Source organism: Drosophila hydei, unplaced genomic scaffold, assembly GCF_003285905.1.
Source record: "Drosophila hydei strain 15085-1641.00,03,60 unplaced genomic scaffold, DhydRS2 tig00000149-arrow-pilon, whole genome shotgun sequence".
NCBI classification, from domain to species: Eukaryota; Metazoa; Arthropoda; class Insecta; order Diptera; family Drosophilidae; genus Drosophila; species Drosophila hydei.
This window is the reverse complement of record NW_022045678.1, coordinates 3,122,389-3,146,096: the sequence shown is the minus strand read 5'-3', so window position 1 is coordinate 3,146,096 and position 23,708 is coordinate 3,122,389. Positions and strand designations below refer to the sequence as shown.

The window sequence follows — 23,708 nt, the reverse complement described above, 5'->3', positions numbered from 1 at the left end:
TTAGCGGAATATATACATTGTTGAAAAGCAAATCAAAAAGAAACCATTTAAAAAAATAAATGTATATTTACTTAAAACAGATTGTCAATTGCGATTTTTATTGCTTCATGACAGAGGATGGATGAAAAAACATATTGTTTGTAAGATATGAGGAGTATATATTTATAACTCATCAAGTAATTACCCATCATAAATTTTAGTTTGTCTTTTCTTTTGTGATTTTATTTATTTATAAATTTTTATAAATTCCTTAAATCATTATTATATTAATGTAAATATCCTTTTGAAACACTACAACTATGCGACTTGCAACACTAATAATGCAACTTGATGCTGCCCATATTAATCAGATCTTTATTCAGCCAGATTTGTATATATAATAAGCAAGTAAATTCGCAGATATCACAAATCCATTTCGTTCAAAAATAATTTTTTAATTGAAATAATTGATGCCCCATGAATACACAAAACGTTTTCTTAAAAAAATTCTAGTAAATTTATTAAATACATAACATAACGTATATTTAAAAATAACTTATTAATCTATAGATAATATCCCAGAGGATTTTGAACTAGACAAATCGTAATTACATAAATGTAATACACTAGGCAAATTAAGAGTCGGACTGCGAGTCCTTCTGATCAATGCCAAGATAAGAATTCCCGAGAAAATCCAGCTCCGCACTCTTTGCGATTATACGTCCGATGTCGTGAGGTAACAAGGCCATTTCCAGATTGGCAGCCGGAGCTGGCAGCGTCTCAATTGCGTTTGGTTGTTGTTGCTGCAGCAGTTTTGCGGCAACGGTGCGACGCACCAACTTTTCTATAAACATTCGAAGCACATGTGCCAAGAGCGTGAGAGCTAGCGACTGGGAAACACCTGGCACGCTCTGTTCTGCATGCAGGATGATGCCAACATCTTTGCACATGTCCTTCACGAGCTGTGTGGCAGCATCCAACTCCTCAGGTGGCGGTAAATACAGCAAATGTTGGTTTAATTTAATGTCGAATGAGTTCTTAGATCGCTGAATCTCAGAGCTGGCAGGGAAAAGATTGACCACATCGATTAGCTCCTCTGCCTCTAATCTTTGTTCGCGGCATTGCATTCTTGCTATCCGTTTTGATAGCCAGCTATCTACGCTGGACCTTGAGCTGAGGCTGCAGTATCCTAATAGTTGCGGCTGAGGATCCTCTTGCAGCTGTTGTTGCACGCGCTCCGATAATGGCATGGCCGCCGAGGCAGGCTTCTGTCTAGAAACACAAAGCATTTTTAAAGGCGGCGTATATCCATGTAGACGTGCAAATGCCACAATCTCCCGCGTACTCCAGAATGACTCTTTTCCGCTGCTGTGCAAATGCTGGAGGCGTATATGTTGACGCATGCAGCGTGACAAAGATCGACCACGCATAAATTCGAAGAACCGCTGACGCAAAGCGGGCTGAGCTTGGAATGCTGACAGTGTATGATTACCAAAGGGAAATTCGTTGCCATTGCCATTGCCCAAAGCGTTTGCTAATGGTAGCCGTCGAAGCAAAAACTCCACAGCACTTCGCATACTCTGAAAGGGAATACTGCCGAAGAGATGCTCGAGAGTCAGGCGCTGGCTTAGAGGTGCGGGCACTGGAGGCACTTCATTGCTGCTCATATTGGCATAGCCATGATCGTTTTGGATGCACTGCAGGAAGTGCCATCGCTTGGAGAGCTGTTGTGTTGGCTGTTTGAGCAAGCTAAGTTGCGGCTTAAGCAGCGACTGCTGCTTGGCAGCCTGCTTTAGCTTTGATTGCAGCGGATCGATGATATATAGTTTGCCTTCTTTTTGAAATACTACGTTTTTAAATTGCGATGTTGGATTTCCTTTGCGCAGTTGTGCAGCCATTGCTGTTGGCCTTTTGCCGCTTCCATTTATGGTAGGAAGAGCTGCGGGCAGACTGGAACTCATAGCAGGTATTGTGTCAATGGAATTATGGCTCAGTGGCGTTTTATTCGGGGTTTCGACTGCAGGTGTTTCTTTCTTTTTCGGGCTACTCAACTTTAAAAGCTCCGAGACAGGCACTGTCGGCTCGATAAGGTCAATATCGTCGCTTAACTCGATCTTATTGATGCATGCAAAGAGATTATCATCCAGATCTTCTTTATTCTGCGTTATTGAAATGGTGCGCGGTTTGGAATTATTATCAGGTGAAAGAGGTTCATTTCCAGCACCGACTGTTGCTGGTAGCTCCATTTTAACAGCTTTTGGCGTTGACGTTGGCGAAGGCGTAATGGGAACTATTACAGGTACATCTGCACGCAGCCAAACCTCTACAGTTGTCTCGCTTCCCATGGTGTGCAGGCCGCACATGGTCTTGTCCAGCACAATGTTGTGCATTAGCTGAACTGGTTTCTGCTGAAGGTGCTCTTGGAAATATAGCTGAATGCGCATGGGGAACTCGCCCCAGCCACGACGTGTCAGCTGAAAGGGTGGAGAGTGAACGTCCACAATATCGTTGGGCCGGTATGAGTGATGCAATTGGAAGCGCACCTAAGAAGATAACTGTTAGTTAATAGACAGATTGTGGGCAAACGGTTTGGACTCACCTTTTTTATGTACGTCTCCAGTGGTTGAGGTAGATTTTTTCCCTGAATGTAGACAAGCCATTTGTATGCAAGGGATTGGCCATTTCGAGTGTCCAAGTCAGCGCCGCCTAGATACTTTGAGGTGTTGCCCACCACAAAGTGAAACTTGTTCTTGTTGTTCAAGCGCGACGCATTAAGCGCTGCCACTGAGGAATCGCCAAGCTCAGTTTGATTTGTGTATGCCTGCTTGCTAGTGCACGGATGTTCCTCATGCCTAGCCACATCCGCTTCCTTCTTGTGCTCTTGTGTATGATCCGTAACAATGCCCTGTTCGCGAATTTTCTGCTGTCGTCTACGCTCCGCCCGACGATTTGCGGGATTACGTAGGCGAATCGTCTGCTTGGCCAGCGTCGCGGCCGTGCGCTCTGGCAGATTTAACTGTAGAGGAGCTGGCCGCTTGCCAACTATTTTCTTGACCGCTGGATGCAGTGGCAGTTGGGCTCCAGCTCGTTCAAGCCCATCACCAAACAATGAGTCGCTGGATCGCACCTTAGACACATCTGCAGCTGTCAATGGCACCTGTTGTTTCTTATAGTACTCGCTAACCACATGGTATCGCAGCTTGTCCAGCAGCTGACGTGCTTGATACAACCGTGCATCAATCTCATTCAACTGCTGTTCCTTTGTGGTTAACTCCTTTTGGAATTCCGCGCGTACGATTTCCTCAAAACGCTTCAGTTGCGCCACGCTGTCAACATTAAAAGCAATTTGAGGCGTTTTGCTTCTCTCAGCCCGCTGATTCTGGTTGTCTTCATCCTGTTGGTATTCTTGCTCGAGCTTAATGCGCTTCTTTTCTTTGCCCGCAGTGGCGGTTGGGTGATTTTCGTATCCAAAACTATAATCGGGATCATGATATTCGCTGTGCCTTCGTTTCTTTGGCGTTGTCGTCGATTTCGTCGGCGACGCCGTCAAATTCTCCATGTGCGTCTGGACGCTATTGTTGTGATAGCACACCTTAAGGCTTTATATCACCTGGGCTCAAAATAAAACAGCTGAAAGATATTTGTATGATTTGTTTTGCACATTTATGCTGTTATTGGTACTAAATGACCAAACTTAATAAATAAACGCGCAAAATGTTTGTGTTGTGGCTAGCATTGTTGATACTATTGCAATATATCGATATTTAAATATATTCATTCGATATCCGCCTCTCAAGCCACGCGCGTTGTGTTATACAACACTGCATTGATCATCTGTGGTTAACGCGGGAAAGAATAACTAAACGCATTTGCACGGGATAGAAAAAGCGTTGCTATTCCTTGCTTAAAATAAATATAATACAATATGGTCGAACGCATTGAAGACTTGAATCTGCCCAACGCTGTGATAGCGCGATTGATTAAAGAAGCCCTACCGGAAGGCTCTAATGTAAGCAAAGAGGCGCGTGCCGCAATCGCAAAGGCAGCTTCTGTTTTTGCAATATTTATAACATCATCCTCGACGGCATTGGCACACAAACAGAACCACAGGACCATTACAGCCAAAGATATTTTGCAAACGTTAAATGAACTGGACTTTGAGAGCTTTGTACCGTCGCTGACTCAAGATCTGGAGGTCTATAGAAAGATGGTTAAGGACAAAAAGGAAAGTAAAGCCAACAACAAGAAGGATGTTTCAGCTGGAGATGCCGCTGCAAGTAGCAGCTCAGCAGCAGTAGCCGCAGATAATGAAGATGCCACCTAACAGGTGGAGCAGGCAGCGTACTGGCTATGACTTCTAATTCGCGCGTTATATATGCATACATATAGGAATTAATAATAGTTAGTGTTAATAATAGTAAGGCATATTTCTTAGTATAATCTATCTCATATATAAGCTTAATATTAATGTTAAAAGAGTAATACTATGTGTGGTACTGATTAAAAAGCCATAGACTATTGTCCTATTGTAAAAACTAACTTCATTGCAAATTACTTTGAATAAAATGGTATAATTCATGTTCGGAATTTAATATCTCAAATTAATTTAGCATATTTCGTTATCACGATTAGCTCACGCATAAACTTGACTACTTGAAAACATTTTACAACACTTCTATCAATAAGAACAAATGCTACGTGGAAAGATGTGATTTGTGATAACGATTTCCGACAAAAAATTAGTACAGCATCCACATTAAAAGTTGAATGCTTAAAATTTTTTATACAGTACAGTTTAAAACTGATTTGTGCATGGCTTACTCCACGTGCACATCATGTGCACGTGTGCTTTATATAAGTTAGACACGAGCTCATCTCTAGCATTCGGCATTTCTCACAACTTCTGGAGTTAGTATTGCTGGTAACTCTATGTAAGTCGTCATTCATTTATTGTAACCAATGGAAGATGGGTGTCACTGGCTTATGGAAGTTAATAGAGCCTTGTGGGAAGCCAGTGCCCGTGGAGACATTGGAGGGAAAAGTGCTGGCCATTGGTAAGAATATTAAAATAATATTGTGCAAACTTGTGAAATTCAATGTGATTGCTAACCATTTTATTAATGGAATAACATTGTTTTGTATGTAGATATTTCCATATGGTTGCATCAGGTTGTAAAAGGCTTCCAGGATAGCAAAGGATCTGCATTGAGTAATGCGCACCTTTTGGGTCTATTCCATCGGCTATGCAAATTGCTTTATTACCGCGTGCGGCCAGTTTTCATATTTGATGGCGGCGTGCCGCAATTAAAGCGCGATACAATTGTCAGTGTGCTATTGCTAGTTGTGTTGCAGCTGTATTATAACTGTTTTATTTACAGGCGCGTCGCCATCAACAACGCAACAAGCTCAGCAACGAGGCCGATCGCATTCAAGCACTTCTGCTACAATCTCTGGCCAAGGAGAAGGTGGTACAACAGGCATTGGGTAAGAACGCGGAGTTGCTGCTAAAATCACCCGTCAAGCGTTCAACCATAGAAAAGTCGAACAAAAATGATGAAGATGATCTCTTCAAATTGCCAGAGCTGCCAGCTTCATCAGCTGCTCAGCTCAACGATTCCAACGAAGACTTGGATAATGAGGACTATGAAGGAGCAACCACTACTTCGGATAGTTCCTTTGATGAGTCAAATGCACGTCGCACATATGATGCCAGCTTGCAAGCTATTGATGTACGTAGTCAACATTTCAAAAACCTGCCCGCTGATGTGCGCCACGAAATACTCACAGACATCAAGGAGACGCGCAAGCAATCTTCTTGGGGTCGGCTCCATGAGCTACCAGCACGAAGCGATGACTTCTGCTCTTTTCAAATGAAGCGATTGTTAAAGCGTCGTGCTGTGCAGGAAAGCCTTGAGGAGGCACAACAAGAGATGGGAGGCCACACACTGACATATGCGGAGTTGTCCGAGTTTTTCAGCGAGGAGGGCATAGTCACGCCTACAGCTATTGCTGAAAGTACGCGTCAAATAAGTTCCGATGAGCACACCAGATTTTTGTTAGTTCGTGATCTTAAAAAAAAAGCTATGGCTGCAGAGGAAAAGTCCAAAATGAGTAACAAATGTGAAACCATCAAAGAAGAAATTGACGAAAAGCCATGCACCTCATCAAAAGCATCCACTGTTTTAGACCAAAAGGAAGTGGTCCCCAATTGTGAGGGTGATTTGGAATTGGCATTGTCCCTATTTCTGGATGAATCTAATAAAGTCTATGACGACAAGGACTATGAGTACGATTCGGATCAGAACTTGCGTTTGAATCGCGAACAAAGCAAGAACTTGCGGCATGCTGCCAAGGGACCAGCACGAGCATATATGATAGAATATGGTGGCATGAATGAAGATGAAGTAGGCAACGTCATGGAAACAACACAATTAAATGATACTCAAAGCTTAGAGCGTCTCTTGCATGATACAAATGTCAATGATAATATAACAAATATAGATATGGCGAACAATTCAATTGAAGAGGCCAAACAAATAGCTTTGGCTATTGAACAGAGCCAACAAATACAAGTTAAACGCGCAGATAATTCTGACCCAATTCAAACCATTGATAGCGACACTGATTCAGACTTAGAAGAAGTTGTTGAAGTAAAGGGCACAATGTCTACAAAAAATAGCCTTGAAATCTGTGTAGACGTTAAAGATGCATTAAATGAAGACGATGATCTTTTTGCGGACATTTTTGATGAAGAGTACAAGCTAAAGGATAGCAATCAACTGGAAACTAATGCAAAAGAATTCGAAAACACTAATGAAAACATTCAGGAAAGAGATACAATGAAAGACAGTGAAAATAACTGCACAGCAATTGAGAAGATAAATCAGTCGAAAGAAAGTGAAACTGAAGGAAAGAAAACACAAGAACGAGGTGATATTGACTCTATAAAGCAAATTGATGAAAATAAACTCGTTGTTTCAGTGGTAGAAGATGACTCCAAAAAACTTTTACTAACCTCTATACTTTCCGATCTCAAAAAACAATCAGAAGAAGTTAAAAATATAACATTGGATCTCACAGAGAAAAAAGAAAAGCCCAAAGTTGCACTGAGCTCTATACTTGATGAGCTTAAAAGGCAAACGGATGAGGTTAAAAACATAAAATTGGAATCTGTAAAGATAAGCAATAGCATGGTCATAGAATTATCCTCTGATGATGAGAGCGCCAAAGTAAAAAGCTCTCAAATATCTAAAGATGTTATTGACCTTTGTGACAATGAAAGTGAAATACGTCGCGCATCGCCAAATAAGACTCCCACCAAGACCACATCTATAACAGATTTCTTTGAGACTACATATAAGATTAAACGTACGCCCGACAAGCCAATTGACACAAATGTTACACCGCCTGCATCTCCAATGGTACCTAAGCCGTTCTATGTTAAGCGTACGCCAAAATCAGGACGTAAACGTGCCGGAGAGGAGCCCAGCGATGATGATGTCTCGCCCAACAAAAAGTCCAGCAAAGCATCTAAGTCTTTGTTTGGAAATGAAGGCAATGCAGAGCAGCTTAAGGCACCAGCAGTTAATCCAGAGGTAAATAAATACACACTTATATTGAAAATAGTCAAATGAATTGTATCTTTAATCTGCTATATATTGACATTTCCTTAACATTTTACACAGGAAATTCTCAAGGACGCGGCCGAAGCCTTAAAATCTCAGAAGACAGCAGAGGAACTACAGACAATGGCTAACAATTTGGCAGGTGAACGCCGCGAGCTAGAAGCTGAACGCAATCGTCAGGACCGAATGGGCATGTCAATCAGTCAGCGCATGAGCAGTGATTGCCAGGACCTGTTGCGTCTGTTTGGGATCCCATACATCGTGGCGCCAATGGAAGCAGAAGCTCAGTGTGCCTTCCTCAATTCCGTTGGGATTACAAATGGTACAATAACGGACGATAGCGATATCTGGTTATTTGGCGGGCGGACCGTTTATAAAAATTTCTTTGCCCAAAACAAGCATGTCCTTGAGTTTCGCGCTGAGCAGATAGAGCAGACATTTAATTGCAATCGGGGAAAGCTCATACAACTTGCCTGCCTCGTGGGCAGTGATTATACCACAGGTGAGTGAGAAGAAGCCACACCCGAAACGTAGTAAATGAATATGTTTTCACAGGCATTCATGGCATTGGTGCTGTAACAGCTCTTGAAATTCTCGCCTCCTTTTCAACTTCTATTCCGAATACAACAGCATCAAACAATTCTGCCGCATCTGTTTCCATGCAGTCTGTGTTGTCTACATTAGAAAAGTTCCGAGAATGGTGGCAGGCGCATAAGAACTCCAATTTGCCTATTGGCAGCTCAGCACGCCTTTCGCTGCTCAAGAAACTTAAGAATATTGAATTGCATGAAGGATTTCCCAGTGCGTCTGTGGTGGAGGCATATTTAACACCTAAGGTGGATGACAATCGAGACGCTTTTAGCTGGGGTTCCCCTGATGTCGAATCTATACGAGAATTTTCTCGTAAATCGTTTGGTTGGACTACGGCGAAAACAGATGATATTCTCATGCCGGTCATGAAGAAAATCAACGAAAAGAAGATACAAGGCTCCATACGTAATTACTTTTCGGCGAAAAGCGCGCTTCGAGTGCAGCAACCCAAGGTCAGCAAACGTGTTCAGACTGCAATTGATAAAATGTCTGGTAAGATCGATGCAGAAACTCCAGAGAAGTTGAATAAACCAACACGTCGAGCACGTACGAAGAAAACAAAAGCATCTGAACCGCATGTAGAGAATTTAGATGATGTAGCAGATGATAATCATCCCACTCCTCCAAAGCGAGTCAGACGGAAAGCAAGAACTACGATAACGGAAGATGCAGCTGAAACGTCTTCTGCACTCAATGCATCCGTGAAGCCAGTGAAATCTGTAAATACACAAAATACCAAAGAGGTAATACCGCAAAGAGAACGTGATATGGAGCAGATGCGTAAGAACAAGGCAAAAGCGGCAGCAATTTTGAAGGCAAGCTCCAAGGCTTCCAAATAAAAAGTGTCGTATTCTTTTCATGTAAATATGCATGCCATAACAACTAATTTATAGTAAATATTAATTTCAAACATCTTGTAGTCACTACAATTTATAATAATTTATGTTATATTGAGCTGGAAGCATCTCCAATATCAAAAGACCAGTTGAGTTAATCTAGTTATGTCGAACCGAGCACACATCAAAGATCAGAAATGCTTAGAGCGAAATTCTTTAATTTTGCACCTTAACTATTTTTCTCTTTTAAGAATAACATTTTTATATAATCGTATACTCAGATTGTTAATATATGATAATATATTCCTTTTTTTTTTTTTTTGATGCTTCCAGTAAAAACCTCAACAGCATGAAGCATATTTCATATATATAAATTAAGTAAATATCATTAAGCATGTTAACAAAAAAAAAAATAATAATAATCATTTATATATACGCATTTATTACGTAGTCACTTATGAATATGTCAGAACTAATGCTTAACATAACAATTTAATTCAGGCATTGAGCGCATGATTTTTTAAATACATAAGTTATTTAATTTAACTTTTAGCTGCTTAAATTCTTGTTGCTGACAACTCAATTAGAGTTGCTTCTATTTTTGGTTTCGGTAGTTTTGATGATGATCATCATCAATATACCGTTAAGTGGATAAAAGTCAGTTCGTTCAATTGAATGATATTCCTGTTGATCCTTATTAACTATTTCTAAAATTTTAATTCGGAGAATGGACTTCTTTGTCTTTGAGACAAAATTGTCGAACTCAAATACATTAATGCAATTATGCCGAGTTCATCATGATCACGATTAGGGTCTCATTTGATTATGAGATTTATTTATGCGTCCTATGCTAATGCTTAGGATGTTAATTGAAATTTGTTCTTATGCGTTAAGTGTGTGGTGCATAAAGTGCGCTGAATATATTACTAACAGAAGTATATTTGAGATATCTTTCTCTTGCTCAGTTATAATATTCTTTTTGAATTGCTTTCCTTTTCCTCCAGATTTATTTCATTTACACAAACTTGTAATGGGAATATTTTGGAATACATAATGTTAATGTGGGTTTCCATATTCATGACTCTATCGCACTTGTTTCCTTTTAATTTAAGTTTTCAGTTTCACATGCTGTTTTGAAGTTCCCTAATTTTGGCTTCATTTTCAATTTTTTCTAAATGAAGCTCAATATTTCTGAATTTTTGTTCTCTAGTTCCATTTTAAACCGTTTTTCACTTTTCTTCTGTGAAGTTGATTCTTAACGACTTTATAGTCGCTTCTAGGCTCTGCATCTTATAAGCTTGTTCATTGAACTGTTTTCCTTTGATATTTCAGAAAAAAGATGACCACCTTATAACAGTATCCGCTGCACTGTTCATTTAATTTCTTAAAAACCGCTGTTGTGCCATTTGCCAACTGTATTTAAAAAGGCGTATACTAAAGACTGTTTAAGCTCTTTTTGAATAAGAGTTCATAATATAAAAGTTGGGAAATTCTTTTGATTTTAAAAATAAGTTTCGCAGAGTGTGCGAAATTTTTTGATACTTCTTTGGTAAAATCTTTATAACCTTAGAAGACTCTTCAATTGATTTAACTGTAGCGTTTATTTCGCTAGTTTGGATTTGTGTTTTTGGTTGTAGTTATATGACCTAAAAACTTCTTTCTTCTTCACTAAAACTTCTCTAGTTTTTTTTTAATATCTGTTTTTTAATGGAAGAATTCTGAGTTTTCCTTAAAAAACAATTTTATTGTATGTAAATTAGTATCATTTAATTAACTAAGTAAGCTATCTATACTTGTCAGCATAAATCTAAATGAATCCAAAAAACCATTCATTTCATCTTATAAAAATATTCATTTTTGTTATAAGTGTACCTTGTTAAACCAAACATCTTTTATAGCTCTTATATTACTAACAAAGATTCCTGTAAGTAATATAAACTCTAGAAATTAAATGGTTCTGTCTGTATACAACATTATTAAATAAAAACTAAATAAAATATATATCTCTATTATCTCATTAAATTGTTTAATTTGAAATAAAAGTCAAGTATTTAAAATACAAATTTCGGTATACGTTACAAAAATTATTTGAGGGAAATGGTTGATGACAATGCCTTTTATCAACGTTGGGCTATTGCGAAAAATAATAAAAGTGGTACATTAAAATTTTCGGGGGAGTGTCGAAAGCTAAGGATAATTTTTCTCAAATCCATTTTCGATCTTTTGTACGATGCAGAACTCAGCTCACGGAATGCGATAAGTAATCAGGCAATTCGATCTATACAGCATTGTGTAAATTGGTTGGCTCAGTGCTTAAAAGCATTACAGGAGTCAGAAGATCTGACGGAATATAAGGCGAAAACTCCACAAATGGAATTTGGCTCGTCTAACGCAAATATTGGGCGAAAATACGTTGGCAGTCTGAAACAGTTGGTAAACAGCTACAATAATTACAAACGTAGTCGACCTCCTAGAGAAAAAAGAATTAAAACGAAAAAAATATTTCAAAACATACTGATCGAAAATATTGAAAGTTTGAAATTAGCTATTCAAATTCTTGCGCACTTTAAGATTAAAAGGAAAAAACATTTGTTAAAGCCAAAAAAACAAAATCGAAAGTTAATAGCTATCAAAAAACCATCAAAGACGAATGAAATAAAACCCATTGAAACAAACGAACAAACAGAACCAGAAACAAAGCAGATAGTTGCGACTAATACGAACGAGAATACTCGTGGTGTTATCATAGAAAGCACTCTGCCTAAAATAAAAGAATCAAACAAATTTTCAATTTCGAAAAGTACGAATACTTCGAATCACAGCATTTATGATCCGATTCAGTTTAACAAAACAATTCGTCGGCAAATATATGACCCGGAAAAATCGGAAGTAATACCGATAAAATCCTTGGCACCGTCGATCGCGTCGGTTAGAAAGCATTTGATGAAAGGACCCATGGACGTCTCTTCATTGAAATCTGTAGCCCATACGTTAATTCAGAACTTATTTGCTAGCAAAGCTGCGCCATTTGAGCTAATCAACGAAAAAGAAGAACCAGAGGGTCCCGACAACGAGTTTAAAAAAGTGTGGCGTGCTCTGGTTGTTGAACATAATCACATGATGTACTTTCCTGGAAAGCGTAATCTTATGCAAATAAAAGATGATCTTGCATCGTATTACTCAAAAATAATGCAATTGTCGCTTAAAAATCAGATTAATGCTTCTATTGAGGCAGAGAACCGCAAAAAAATAGATATTCGAAAAACAAAATTAGTTCATTATAATAATATCGCTAACAAATCGCTAGAAGAGAATGAAGCTTACCATAAATTGATCTATAACTTACATGTAAAAAAACTAATGAACGCTCGGCAGAATAGTAGTATTCAAAAAATGCTCAACATGGTTATGTCGGATACATTGCCCCAAACCCAGTCCGGTCAAGATCTGATAAAAAAGTATGAACGTAATCCGGAATTTTATAATATACTATTAATGTCGTCCGACCATAATATTGGTCACTCTGACGACAGTTTGTTGAAATTTATTGAAAGCAGGTTTGAGTATATGAAGGATGAAACTGCTCGACAAAGGAGACGTTTGTGGTTACAGCAAACTTCTGCTAATTTAAGTCCAAGTTCCGTATTTGGCCACTCTGAAGATAGACCTCTTCCAATCAGCTATAAAAATAATTTTGTTCTAGATGACGAGTACTGTAAAAAAGTGCGAGAGAAGTGGACTAAGTACTTTGCGGAGCAAGAAAAAACGCCACTAATGCTTCATCTGGAAGAGGTTCGCCAGGAAAAACTAGCACTCGCTGCCCAAAGGAAGGCAGAGCGCAAGCTTAAGAAAATTGAGGAAGCGAAGAACCAAAGGAAAATGAGACCCATTACGGCGCTTTATACCTCACCCCGTGTCACCCATCGCATGCGCCAAGCGATCGAGCGTCTTGCTGAAGAATCACTTGTGCCACCTACGCAATATGAAGCCGAACAGGAGCTTAATGCAAGCACCTCGGTTATATCAATAGAAGAAATAGATAACGAAGCAGCTATTGCAGATATTATTCTAGACTCACAGGATGTGACTAGTTGCTGCAGCAAGTGCCGCAGCCAATCGGATTGCGGCTCGGTTCTTAAAAGATTTTTCCAAACCCATGATGAGATAATAAATGAAGGTAACAAGTTGGATAACTTGTCAGATTTTAAAGATGCGACATTTTGTTGAACCCAAAATAAAACAAGCGTTTTTTCTGTAAATAATACGTGAAGTAAGGGACAGCAAAAAAGATTTGTTGTTAATAAGCTCATTATTTATTCTAAATACCCATGCAGTACAAAAAGTTATCCCGACAGCCGACATAAACGCGCCTAAGGCTCTCAATATAACACGGCGTTGAAAACAATTCACCGGCCAGCTTATCCAACCATTGTATCTGTCCATTGCCCAGATTGGCTAGCACAACGCGTCCATTTGTAGCGCAACAAAATACTAAATTCTCACTGGGCTCTATTGTCAGTATTGTGGGTGTGGCATAAATGGAACTTCCCACGTCTACCTTCCAATGAAGCTCAAACGAGACATGCTTTGCCGCGTTCGTCTTGCAGCGCAAGCAATACAAATGATGGTCGATGCATCCAAAAAGCACAAATGTGTAACCCATCTGAGTGGGCGGTGCCTTTACTACCAGCGAAGAGAATATGTTGCCATCAGCTGCATGCGTAGCCAACTGAAAAGAATTTAAATGTGATATATAATTCAATAAAGAAATATATTTAATCAAAACTTGGCCTTACAATTTGTCCGTTATTTACATCACAGGCGTGTACCCGTCCAGCGACCTCGGCGCAGACAAAAATCTCGGCACTGGAGTCAAGCAAGACGGGAGAAGCGAAAAAGGGCTCTTTGCATTTTTGCATCCACTTCACGGACCCATCCAAGAGTGAGACACAAGCATATCCACCATCTAATGTACAAATAATCACAGCCTGTTGCTTGGTCAGTTCTAGTGGGGTAGCAAAAATGGCCTTTTCCCCTATGCGCATGCACCAGAGCACCTGTTGTCGTTCTGTCGACAGGCACATGACATTGTAGTCTTCTGCATAGCTGCAGACGACAATTCGTTCTCCATCCGATGATAAGAAGGGCTGCGCCTTAATCATGCCACCGATATCTATGTTCCATAAAAGATCGCCAGTCAATGGATTGAATCCATAGAGGCAACCGTCGTAACATCCTACCATGGCCAACTGCTCGCTAAGGAAAGTAACCTTGCACTCAATACGATCGGGCAATTTTATTGTGCAATGCTCTTGTCCAGTCAGAGCATCGAGAGTGCGTAACAGTTTCGAGTGGGCGCCCACGCATATATATCGACTCTCATACTGTGCCACCGGTGAATCGACGCACTTGCTGAAATTGACCTTCCAGTGGAACTGAAAATGTAATGCTGGCTTTTCAAAGCGAGTAATGACCAAGCCGCCGGTACTAGTGCTGCAGCCCATAGTAGCACTAACAGCACAACTTAACGGTGGCTCGATGGGTTTTAGCTTGGTGTTGTGAGTCACCAGCTTGGCGCTATCTAGAAACTGCAGTATGCTGCGCAGAGAAACGCTTTCGTCTAGTAGCATTTCAAAAAGATGTCGCTGTTCGTCGTCGATGCACATCTGCAGACCAATTTCGCGACACAGAGTAATAGCATGGAAAGAGGTTCCGCCGGCATGTCGAAAACTAAGATCATATCCGCTGAGATTGCATTGCGGGCTTCCACGTTCCAGCCGCTGTTTTTTTGGAGTTCTTTCGGTTTGGACGTCCACGCATTCCAGTCTGTCGTGCAGAAAGCTTTTAAGTATATCTTGAGCGGGCTGAGCTAGCAGGGTACACTCTTTAAGCAGGAGCATCTTGTCCAACTTGCCGTGCGCATTACATGGAAAGTGTTGCAAGTAAACGAATCTGTCTGGTTGTTCAGCAGTAATTAGTTTGGACAATATATCAAACGTTTGGGCCCTTTGCTGTATCTTTGTCTTAAGCTCAAGGCTTCGAATGCAACAGATTAGTTTCTGCAATTCATCGAGCCATAGACATGTAGCCAATTCGCTGGTATGCAAGCATTTCTCTATCTTGCGTGTGATGAGCCCTGTAAAGGAGATGTTTAGTAAGCCCCAACATTAACTCCATTTGTCATACCCAGGCTGATTTTTGTACCGGCTCGTTTAACTACATCATTGGCGCGTTCTTCATAAACAATCGAGCCGTCCTCAAAGCGCCGCACGATATCCCCCGTAGCACGATAGCACACAGAGGTGCCTTGGTCCTTCTGATTTTCGATATCATCTATCTCTGGTATATAGCAACGACGTGTAGCGCTGCCTAGCCAAAGTTCACCACAGCCTGCGTTCGGAATGTTTTTTTTCGACTGAATATGGATGCGCAACACAGTTTGATCATCAATGGGCGTGCCCAATGGTACGCGAGAATGCAGAGACTGCAAAATGTACATCAAACTCCAGCAAGAGACCTCTGTAATACCGTAGATGTTACAGATATGTTTTTGTAATAGCACCTGTGGGTCCATCCAGGTGGCCAGCTCTGCGCTGGACGGAAATGGTTCCCCGCCAAGTAACAGCACTCTAAAATTACAGGGCACTTTAATGAAACCTTCGATTAGGTGGATTGATAAATGGATAGCGCGACAGCACCTACCTCAGTGTACTAGAGCTGCTTAAAATCCTTTCCCGTATTGCGTTCGCACCGAACTGTCGAAAGAGCGAGGGCGTCATTTGTAATACGGTTATGCCGGGCGTGGTCACACTTGTTGGAAAGAGGGCACTCAAAACGCGCTTGGGCGACTCACGAATCGAATAGTGAGTGAGCAGGACAGCGGCACCATTTTGCATTGCCAAGAACAGCTCCACAACTGATGGATCAAATGTGCAAGGTGTCCCCAGGTAAATTATGTCAGCCATAGAAATATTTAGTTTTTGACTACGTTTTATAAAAGAGATAAAAATATAAAGATGATATGGTAAGACTATACGAAAGACTAAGCATTATGTCCAAAATTACTTTTTGGCTTTGCAGTAGGTTCTTATGTATTAAAACCCTCAAATCTTTTCTTCTTCAGCTCACCTTAGGCCCACTATATTTGGTGCAATGCATTCGTAAGGTACATGAATTAACTTCGGCTCTCCTGTGGTCCCAGTGGTAGTAATTGTATAGCACATATTGGGTGGTAGTGGAGCCTTTGCCTCGGGCGCAGCTTCAGTGGAGGTGTGTTTCAACTTGAAGAGTTTGTACTCCTCATTGTAGACGAGAAAGCTGTCGAGACTTTCAAAGTAGACAGCACCCACCGGCATGTGTGCATTGACAATCAAGTAATCGATGCCAGCCCGGCACATCTGCGAGTGCAAGGCCTTCGACAACATCATCTTGTCGTTGCAATAGAAATGACATTTGTGATTCAGTATGCTAGAATATAATTAGATGATTAACGAAATAACGGCAAGCACGATTCGCAATTCAACTCACGCGAGAATTAATATGCATGACGAAGGTGTGTGACTTGCGATTCGAAAGGCAATGCCGATGCCAGTGGGCACTCCGTTGCGACGCAGTCGCTCCAAAATCGTCTCAACGCTGCTAACGGCCTTGCGATAGCTAATGGAGAAATCCTGGGGCTCCATTCGTTTTATGACAAAGGGCACATCACCAAATTCTCGCAGCTTTACAATGTCATAAAGTTTAATTGGCTCTCCCACAATTGTAGGTTCAATGTCAATTTCCGACTTGAACTCGATTTCAACTGTAGTCTTTGATTCCAAGTCTTGTTTGAGCTCCACATCCAGCTCTGACTGACTGTTGAGTTCGGTATCATCTTGAAGTTCAGTTTTAATTCTAATAGTTTCCATTTTCTCCAGTCGATGATCCCTTTGCCGGTGCTTTCCGTAATAAGATAGATAGTACGATAGGTCTCAAAAGTAAACAATTTAATTTAATTGTGCTATTACATATTTTTTGTAGACAGCCAGGTCTTTAATTTTTTGACCTTAATTATTATAATACATCGAGATTATATGAAATTTAGTACAGATAGTTTAAGTTGATTTTAAACTTATATACTTCGCGATGGTCAACATAAACAGCTGCTTGCTAACAGTTTAGAATAATCGATATCACTTATCGCAGTGAGTAAAAAAAATACCAAATGCGCTTATCGAAAACCTGTTGCGCTTATCGGTACTAAATGCGCCCATTGAAATACAAACGTGTAACGTGTAAATCACATGAATAAAATAATTTATTCTAAGTGCGAAAGGAATCATAAATGAAATATGTTAAGCCATGATTCAACGATGTGAATCGAATGCACCCCAAGTCCATAACAAATAATCTTAAATGCAGAAAAAGTAAGTCAATTTAATAGGTAATCACCATATATTTCACAAAGTTTTCTCCATAAAACCATGTCTTAGTATAGACTCGTGTACACAGATAATAATTTTAAAACTCGGTTTTATAAGTACGTGGACAAAAATATTAGTTTTTTCATTATTTATTTAATTATTTGTTCCTTGTTCTTTCATGGCATGAAATAATTCTAAGCCTATGTAGGCAATGTCATTTAAAAGAAGTTGTCGAGAGTTATATTTCTTCATCGTTTGGCGTTAGCATCAAAACTGTTTCAAATGTTCGTCTGCAAATAACTATGCATGTAAATGCGTTAACAATAAAAATTATTCAAAAATATTCTAAAATAGTATTTGTAATAATGTTATTCGTTATACTTATTCATATTATAATACATAAACTGAATTCTGCCACATATACATATCTACACATTTTCTTGTTTTTTTTTTTTTTGGATTTTTCAGAATATAAAGCATGTTGTGCTGTTTCTTTCTCTTACTACCGTTAATTTGTATACATAACCTGAGTTTAACATTATAATATATATTTTCTGTTTTACGACTGTTTTTTTGAGCTCACAGAGACTCCTTCTTTCATCATCCTTGTATATTCACGCTGCATAGTCGAACGGCAATGTTCGATCAGTTTGTCCATATCTTCCTTTTCATAGCCCTCAGTTGATATCTCGGGCAGTATTTGTATGACAGCATGTCCTGGCCGGAAAGTTTTGTTTTCTTCATCGAAGAAAGAGTATTTCGATGTTACCACCGGCTGTATCGTGCACTTGCTCTGAAGCGCAATGTGGAATGAGCCCTTTTTGAAGGGCAGCAGAGTTTCCTTGGAGTTACGCGTGCCCTCCGGAAAAACTAATATCTTACAATTGCGTTCGCGTATAGCAATCGCCTCTTTTTGCAATGAATTAATTGAATCACTCTTACGCGATCTGTTAATGTACAAGGTGCCCCAGAGCCAGGCGCCGACGCCAAAAAAGGGCATGTACAGAATCTCCTTTTTGGCCACAACAGTCGGCCGGCCTATCACTGGCCACAGGTGAGCCAGTACGCACAAATCCAAAGCGCTTTGATGGTTCATAAGCACAACACTGCCATGTTCCCTCCTTACATTTTCCACACCGCGCACTTCCATGGTGATGCCCATGAACTTGCACAGCTGGAGAAACAGCCAAGAAGGTACTCTGTCAGGAGAAATAAAGAAACATTAGGCCCAAACAGTTGTAAGGGTGTACAGCGCTTTACTTACAGCCCATTTCGATAGTCCCTCGGGCGGAGGATCATGAAAGGGATGCAAACCATCACAATCGCTCCAGCTCCGAACATTATAATAAACATCCTCATCTGATAAGGTGCTTTGGCTGCAACACTCAAGATAAGAGCAACAATGCAGGCCAATCCAATTACTTCACAGGTGCAAGCCATGTCCCGGGTTAGTGTAGAGGTTGAGGTTTATTTTCCCCAATAATACTATAAAATTTTAATAAGATATATGGATATAATTTAATTGGTTTTATAAATTCAAATTTATGAAAACTAAAACTAAGTCAACTAACGAATTCAAGATAATCGACTAAATTGTTCTGAATTCGTATTAATATTTAAAATTTAATTAAAATATCTATTAAAGATCGATTTTAATCAAAAGAATAGCTATTTAATACACTTTGAGTTTCATTCGAAAATGTTAAGTAATAGAATTAAAAACTAATCGTATATGTGCTGCTGTTAGGCATACTGAAGAATATTGAAACTCATAACTCCAAGGTAGATTTTCACAGTCTATCACAGTCTATATCAAGACTATATCATACTTATTAAAGATAAACCTTAAATTTTTAAAGCTTAGATTGATTTTGAAGCCATTGAAGAATTGATTAATTATACATATAGATAGATTCTGAATATTGTTGAATTATATATATAGGTTAACAAGTTTTAGCTTTAAACACCGATGTCCATGCTTGTATACATTATAAAAGCTGATATTCTCTGATATATAGTATTTCGATCCGATCGACTATGATATATATAAGTTTGTAATTGAGAGATATACATATGGAAATCCATAGTAGTTAAAATTGAGAGGCAAGTTGGGCATGAATATATATTCTCTACTAAGTTGGAAATGTCTTTATTTATAATTAAAATTTATTGTTTTTGGTTTAAAATTCAATAAGCTGACTGTAAAGCAAAATCCTGGTCGGTGCGCGACAGACAATATCCATAAAAAATTATATACAATGAAACTAGACCAAGGTTGCATTTGGCCTGATTTGCTGGTCTTCGATATCCAATTTATGTAGAAGTGTATGTCAACGCGTATACATTAAATTGCTAGAAAACAAAACGATATCGTTGACAGCTAAATTGATTTGAAACACTTCTGCAACCAGATAAGAAATTACCTGGCAACACAGGTGTCTATGTAAACATTTATGTGTATATGCTTATGCACTGTCCATAAAAAGTTGATAATTTAATATCAGCTTTTGTTGTACCGCTTTATGGGCGTCGTCGAGTTCTTGGCAACAGCTTGCAACGAACCTCTTCTGGTAATCGGAGCTACTGCAGAGTCTGCTTCACAATTATTGCTTAGCTGCCTCCTAGGCACGTCCTAAGCAACCGCGGTACCACACAGAACTAACTACTCATATCATATCAGGTAAAGGGTCTAACAGCAAAATTCACGCTTAATCACAAAGAGCTTATCAAATATTACGAACTTAATGGCAAGTAATATTTTGGTTGGATCAGGGCGCTGAACTTTGATATTATGCTCACACGTTTCATTGGATTCCGACATGTTGAGCATTCTCGACTAGGGAGATACTCTCGACTTAACTTAACTTAAAAATCAAACTAACCTTAATGCATTCAGAAATCTTACACAACATTTACGTAATATTGTTCTCTTTCTATCGGGTTTTGCACAAGCTTTGTAAATTGCATTTAAATGTGTGAACTAGAATTCTTAATTTGAAGTTTGAACCAAGGCCTTTATTGAATGTATTATCATTTTAATTGGTATGAGTAAATATTTATAGTGCGCTATTATCGGCTAATCACATGCATAGCTTTCATAGGTCAGAAGTACAGCTAATCCCAATCAATAAAATGATAAACGCTTTTAATAAAACAATCTTGGCTTGGCACTCGTAAACTTCGCAGGGGTTCGATTTTCTTTTGTAGCCTTATAGATTAAGATTTGTATGTCAGGATCATATACTTATTTAAGGTTATAATCATACAAACAGTAATTCAGAAAATTAATTTTTATATTTGACTGCAATTGGTGCCAAAATCTTTGTTTAAATTTTAAGAAATGAGAGTTCTTCATATAAGACTATTTCGCTTAAAGATAATATATTGAAGGCAAAGTTACCTGACAATAAATTCACGCAATGAAATAATTCAAGTCTAGTTTACTTTGTAAATTTTCAAATATCAGCAATTATAATAAATTTATGAATAATAAAATAATCTAAATAATCATTTTTTTAACTTAGCTATGTTTGTATATGTTGCGAACGGTACTTGAACTTTATTTTAGAGTAAAGTCTATTTTATTGTCCCAATACTTTTAACAATCGGAACGGTAAATGCGCTCATGGTGTTTCTATCTCTATAACAACTAAAGAGATGAGCGCGTGTTGAGAACTCGTGCCTACGGCACGAAGTGACACGACACGAATATAAAAACGTTTGAACAGAACTTTTGAGAAAATAAAACAGTTTAGTCTAGTGGTACACTAGACTGCAAATCTCGTGTTATCTACTAGCCCACATTATTAGCCATTAAAATTGTGTCAAAAAACTTCCGGTCGAATAAGTTGGGCTTGAATCACGAAAAATAGAACACGCTCGGCTATAAATGAGAGGTCGCTTCAAATTTCAGTCACTCAACGCAACGTAATGATAAGATTATGGCGTGATTCAATCTAATGTATACATACATATGTACATATGTACATATGTACTTACACACATACATACGTATACACATATTCATGTGCATAAATACATTAATACATATTATTAAGCAGTCAGCACCAATTTGTCATATACATATTTACAAACAATTTCCAAGTTCGAAGTCAAAGTAGTTTTGCGATTTGGGAAGCACGAGAACGTCAGCTGGTCTTCAACAAAAATATCTGCCAGAATATAGACGTAGTCAGATCAGACTGATTCACTTGAATTGTCTGAAATGTGGACAATATGAAATCGAATAATTTTAAATGGCTAATCGTTTTGCATATCTAGATTAGTCTCGGATCGTGTGACATGTTCGCTTTCCACTAAGTTTCATATTTATATTCTGAGCATTCCTAGTCGACTCACATATTTACGACAATATTTCAAATTGTAGATAGCCCATTTTGTTTGGTTTACGGATGATTTACTGTAGTTTATTATACGATAATAGACCTATCATCTGTTAAATCAGAAAGAAATATCAAAATAACTTTGAATTTTCTAAAAAAATAAACAAATGATATGTGACCTTCAAATGAACTTGTTAGTGGAGATTTTATCATATGTACAAATAACAAAAAAAAAAAAAAACAATCAATGATTTCCTATGTTAAGATATTTATAACATTTGTAATAATTATAATACTACGACGTTAACTTAATCCTTTGCTCATATTCAGCATTTTATTCTTATTGTACGGATAATATGTCCTACTCCCAGCACACAAAAAGGGTATCACTGTCTTATAGTCGTTCGAATTTTCTTTCTCTAACTTTTTTTATTTTGCATACATACTATAAGGCTGAAATTTATAAATAATTCTAAAAAGTTATCATCTAATTAAATAAAATTGTGACACGCAATATAAATAATTAGTGCCGCCAAAAAGGAATGCTTAAAGTATTGTTTGATATCTGAGCAGAAGGAATAAATAATGACAAGACTAAGGTTTAAAATATAACTGCGTACATACGGTGAATCACAGCTCGAATGAATCAGTATTTTGTATATTACAGGGAATGCAACTTGTTCACATGAATGTTATGTATGTACATATACTAGTTCACAACTTTAATGAACTACTATTTTGTACATTACATCAAATTTGTTGCGCTCATATGGTTTGGTTCATTTGAGCTGTAGGCCACGGATTGTGCTACAGGGTAGGTAGGTCAGCAGCACACGAAGCAAATCTGTAGCAGCCGCAAAGGACATTGAACGATAAGGGGGTGGCTGGGTTGGGCAGAGACAGTGCAGGGGAATGTAGCACATGACGACACACGCATTGGAGAAGCATAAGACAAAATGAGTGCGCAGTAAACCAATTATTTTTCACCAGGATACTTCAAACGTTCACTCACACATGCTTATACATACACATACATATATTATATATATATATATATATATATATATATATATATATATATATTATATACATATATATTTATGTATATAATTGCACGTAGGTGTACATTAATATGGATACAAATATTAACTAGAAAAACAATTTTACAGACGGATTCACTAATAAACTGCTTGGACATTTTCACTTACTCTGTTTTTGGGTTGGCCAGCTAGTTAAATACAAAAAAATTCGTCCACTCTACTTTTACACCTACTGATGCTGCTGGCTGCTGTTGCTTTTACTCATACAAGTCGCTGTCCGATGTCGGCATTTGCCGTTGCTATTCCAATTGTTTCCTATCGACACAAACCGTAATTGAACCCAATGCTCAAAGACTGAAATTCAAACAGCATTGTACATGTCAGGCAAGCCCTGAGAAAGTTTAAAATTCGGCCACTTGGTACTTGGTTCACAGTTAGGAGGCAATTACTAATATGACCGACTTGGAACTATGATCGTGTAGCCATCCAATACAACTTCCCACAAACACTCGTGTTATTCAAATGCCAGTAAACGACTAGTGAATTAAATAAGCTTTCGCATGCTCTATAATATTTTTCAATGTATGTGTGCGCGCGCAATTGTGGAAAGTAGAGGAGTGTGCGTGCCCTTCGTGCTTTAGCCCAAGCATGCGACTCGTGCAATCCTAAGTCTCGTATTGACTGCGAAATAAGCACTGCCATCATACAAAACTGATTACACATCAAATTTTTTAACTGTATTAGTTGTTTTTTGTATTGTTTTTTGAAACTTTATTATGCTAAGGTTGTAAAAAAATTGTATTCAACAAGTGTTGGAATAATAAAAATATTTTCCTCACGCAACCATCTCGATATACACTATTTTGCACTCACACATACAAACAGAAGCCAA

The 23,708-nt window shown here is 38.6% G+C and overlaps 5 protein-coding genes across 7 annotated transcripts; 2 read left to right on the top strand and 3 right to left on the bottom strand.

Annotated features, from left to right (window-relative positions):
• Positions 1–581: 581 nt before the first annotated feature.
• Positions 582–3,713, bottom strand: LOC111603873. The gene is made up of 2 exons (XM_023321680.2): positions 2,579–3,713; positions 582–2,522 (listed from the first exon to the last, which is right to left on the bottom strand). Exons 1-2 carry the CDS (start codon positions 3,536–3,538, stop codon positions 615–617), a joined length of 2,868 nt encoding a protein of 955 aa, XP_023177448.2. The 5' UTR covers positions 3,539–3,713; the 3' UTR covers positions 582–614.
• A 96-nt stretch (positions 3,714–3,809) lies between these two features.
• LOC111603960 (DNA polymerase epsilon subunit 3) lies at positions 3,810–4,505 on the top strand. Its single transcript, XM_023321795.2, has one exon. It carries the CDS (start codon positions 3,905–3,907, stop codon positions 4,301–4,303), a length of 399 nt encoding a protein of 132 aa, XP_023177563.2. The 5' UTR covers positions 3,810–3,904; the 3' UTR covers positions 4,304–4,505.
• Positions 4,506–4,811: 306 nt separating this feature from the next.
• LOC111603946 (DNA repair protein complementing XP-G cells homolog) lies at positions 4,812–9,253 on the top strand. Its single transcript, XM_023321775.2, has 5 exons — positions 4,812–5,033; positions 5,126–5,301; positions 5,358–7,574; positions 7,665–8,106; positions 8,160–9,253. Exons 1-5 carry the CDS (start codon positions 4,946–4,948, stop codon positions 9,032–9,034), a joined length of 3,798 nt encoding a protein of 1,265 aa, XP_023177543.2. The 5' UTR covers positions 4,812–4,945; the 3' UTR covers positions 9,035–9,253.
• A 4,075-nt stretch (positions 9,254–13,328) lies between these two features.
• On the bottom strand, positions 13,329–17,149 carry LOC111603953 (beta-alanine-activating enzyme). Its single transcript, XM_023321788.2, has 6 exons — positions 16,559–17,149; positions 16,160–16,498; positions 15,734–16,015; positions 15,218–15,660; positions 13,828–15,167; positions 13,329–13,760 (listed from the first exon to the last, which is right to left on the bottom strand). The coding sequence occupies exons 1-6, from the start codon at positions 16,936–16,938 to the stop codon at positions 13,350–13,352; spliced, it is 3,195 nt and encodes a 1,064-aa protein (XP_023177556.2). The 5' UTR covers positions 16,939–17,149; the 3' UTR covers positions 13,329–13,349.
• Positions 17,150–17,550: 401 nt separating this feature from the next.
• On the bottom strand, positions 17,551–23,354 carry LOC111603864 (1-acyl-sn-glycerol-3-phosphate acyltransferase alpha). Of its 3 annotated transcripts, none has more exons than XM_023321670.2 (3): positions 22,985–23,354; positions 18,698–18,918; positions 17,551–18,632 (listed from the first exon to the last, which is right to left on the bottom strand). In XM_023321670.2, exons 2-3 carry the CDS (start codon positions 18,871–18,873, stop codon positions 17,993–17,995), a joined length of 816 nt encoding a protein of 271 aa, XP_023177438.1. In that variant the 5' UTR covers positions 18,874–18,918; positions 22,985–23,354; the 3' UTR covers positions 17,551–17,992. The 3 variants fall into 3 exon arrangements, with proteins under 3 accessions (XP_023177438.1, XP_023177439.1, XP_023177440.1); XM_023321671.2 differs by lacking the exon at positions 22,985–23,354 and adding an exon at positions 19,950–19,976 and having other exon boundaries at positions 17,993–18,632; XM_023321672.2 differs by lacking the exon at positions 22,985–23,354 and adding an exon at positions 19,857–19,911 and having other exon boundaries at positions 17,993–18,632.
• Positions 23,355–23,708: the final 354 nt, after the last annotated feature.

Bases quoted from the DNA above. Each gene is read 5' to 3' on its own strand.
- LOC111603953 (XM_023321788.2), bottom strand. From the start codon at position 16,938: ATGGAAACTATTAGAATTAAAACTGAACTTCAAGATGATACCGAACTC. The intron at 16,499-16,558 runs GTGAGTTGAATT...ATTATATTCTAG, and splicing joins TCATGCATATTAATTCTCGC to CATACTGAATCACAAATGTC. The intron at 15,168-15,217 runs GTATGACAAATG...TCTCCTTTACAG, and splicing joins CGGTACAAAAATCAGCCTGG to GGCTCATCACACGCAAGATA.
- LOC111603960 (XM_023321795.2), top strand. From the start codon at position 3,905: ATGGTCGAACGCATTGAAGACTTGAATCTGCCCAACGCTGTGATAGCG.
- LOC111603864 (XM_023321670.2), bottom strand. From the start codon at position 18,873: ATGGCTTGCACCTGTGAAGTAATTGGATTGGCCTGCATTGTTGCTCTT. The intron at 18,633-18,697 runs GTAAGTAAAGCG...TTCTCCTGACAG, and splicing joins AGGGACTATCGAAATGGGCT to AGTACCTTCTTGGCTGTTTC.
- LOC111603873 (XM_023321680.2), bottom strand. From the start codon at position 3,538: ATGGAGAATTTGACGGCGTCGCCGACGAAATCGACGACAACGCCAAAG. The intron at 2,523-2,578 runs GTGAGTCCAAAC...TTATCTTCTTAG, and splicing joins TGGAGACGTACATAAAAAAG to GTGCGCTTCCAATTGCATCA.
- LOC111603946 (XM_023321775.2), top strand. From the start codon at position 4,946: ATGGGTGTCACTGGCTTATGGAAGTTAATAGAGCCTTGTGGGAAGCCA. The intron at 7,575-7,664 runs GTAAATAAATAC...CATTTTACACAG, and splicing joins CACCAGCAGTTAATCCAGAG to GAAATTCTCAAGGACGCGGC. The intron at 8,107-8,159 runs GTGAGTGAGAAG...ATGTTTTCACAG, and splicing joins GGGCAGTGATTATACCACAG to GCATTCATGGCATTGGTGCT.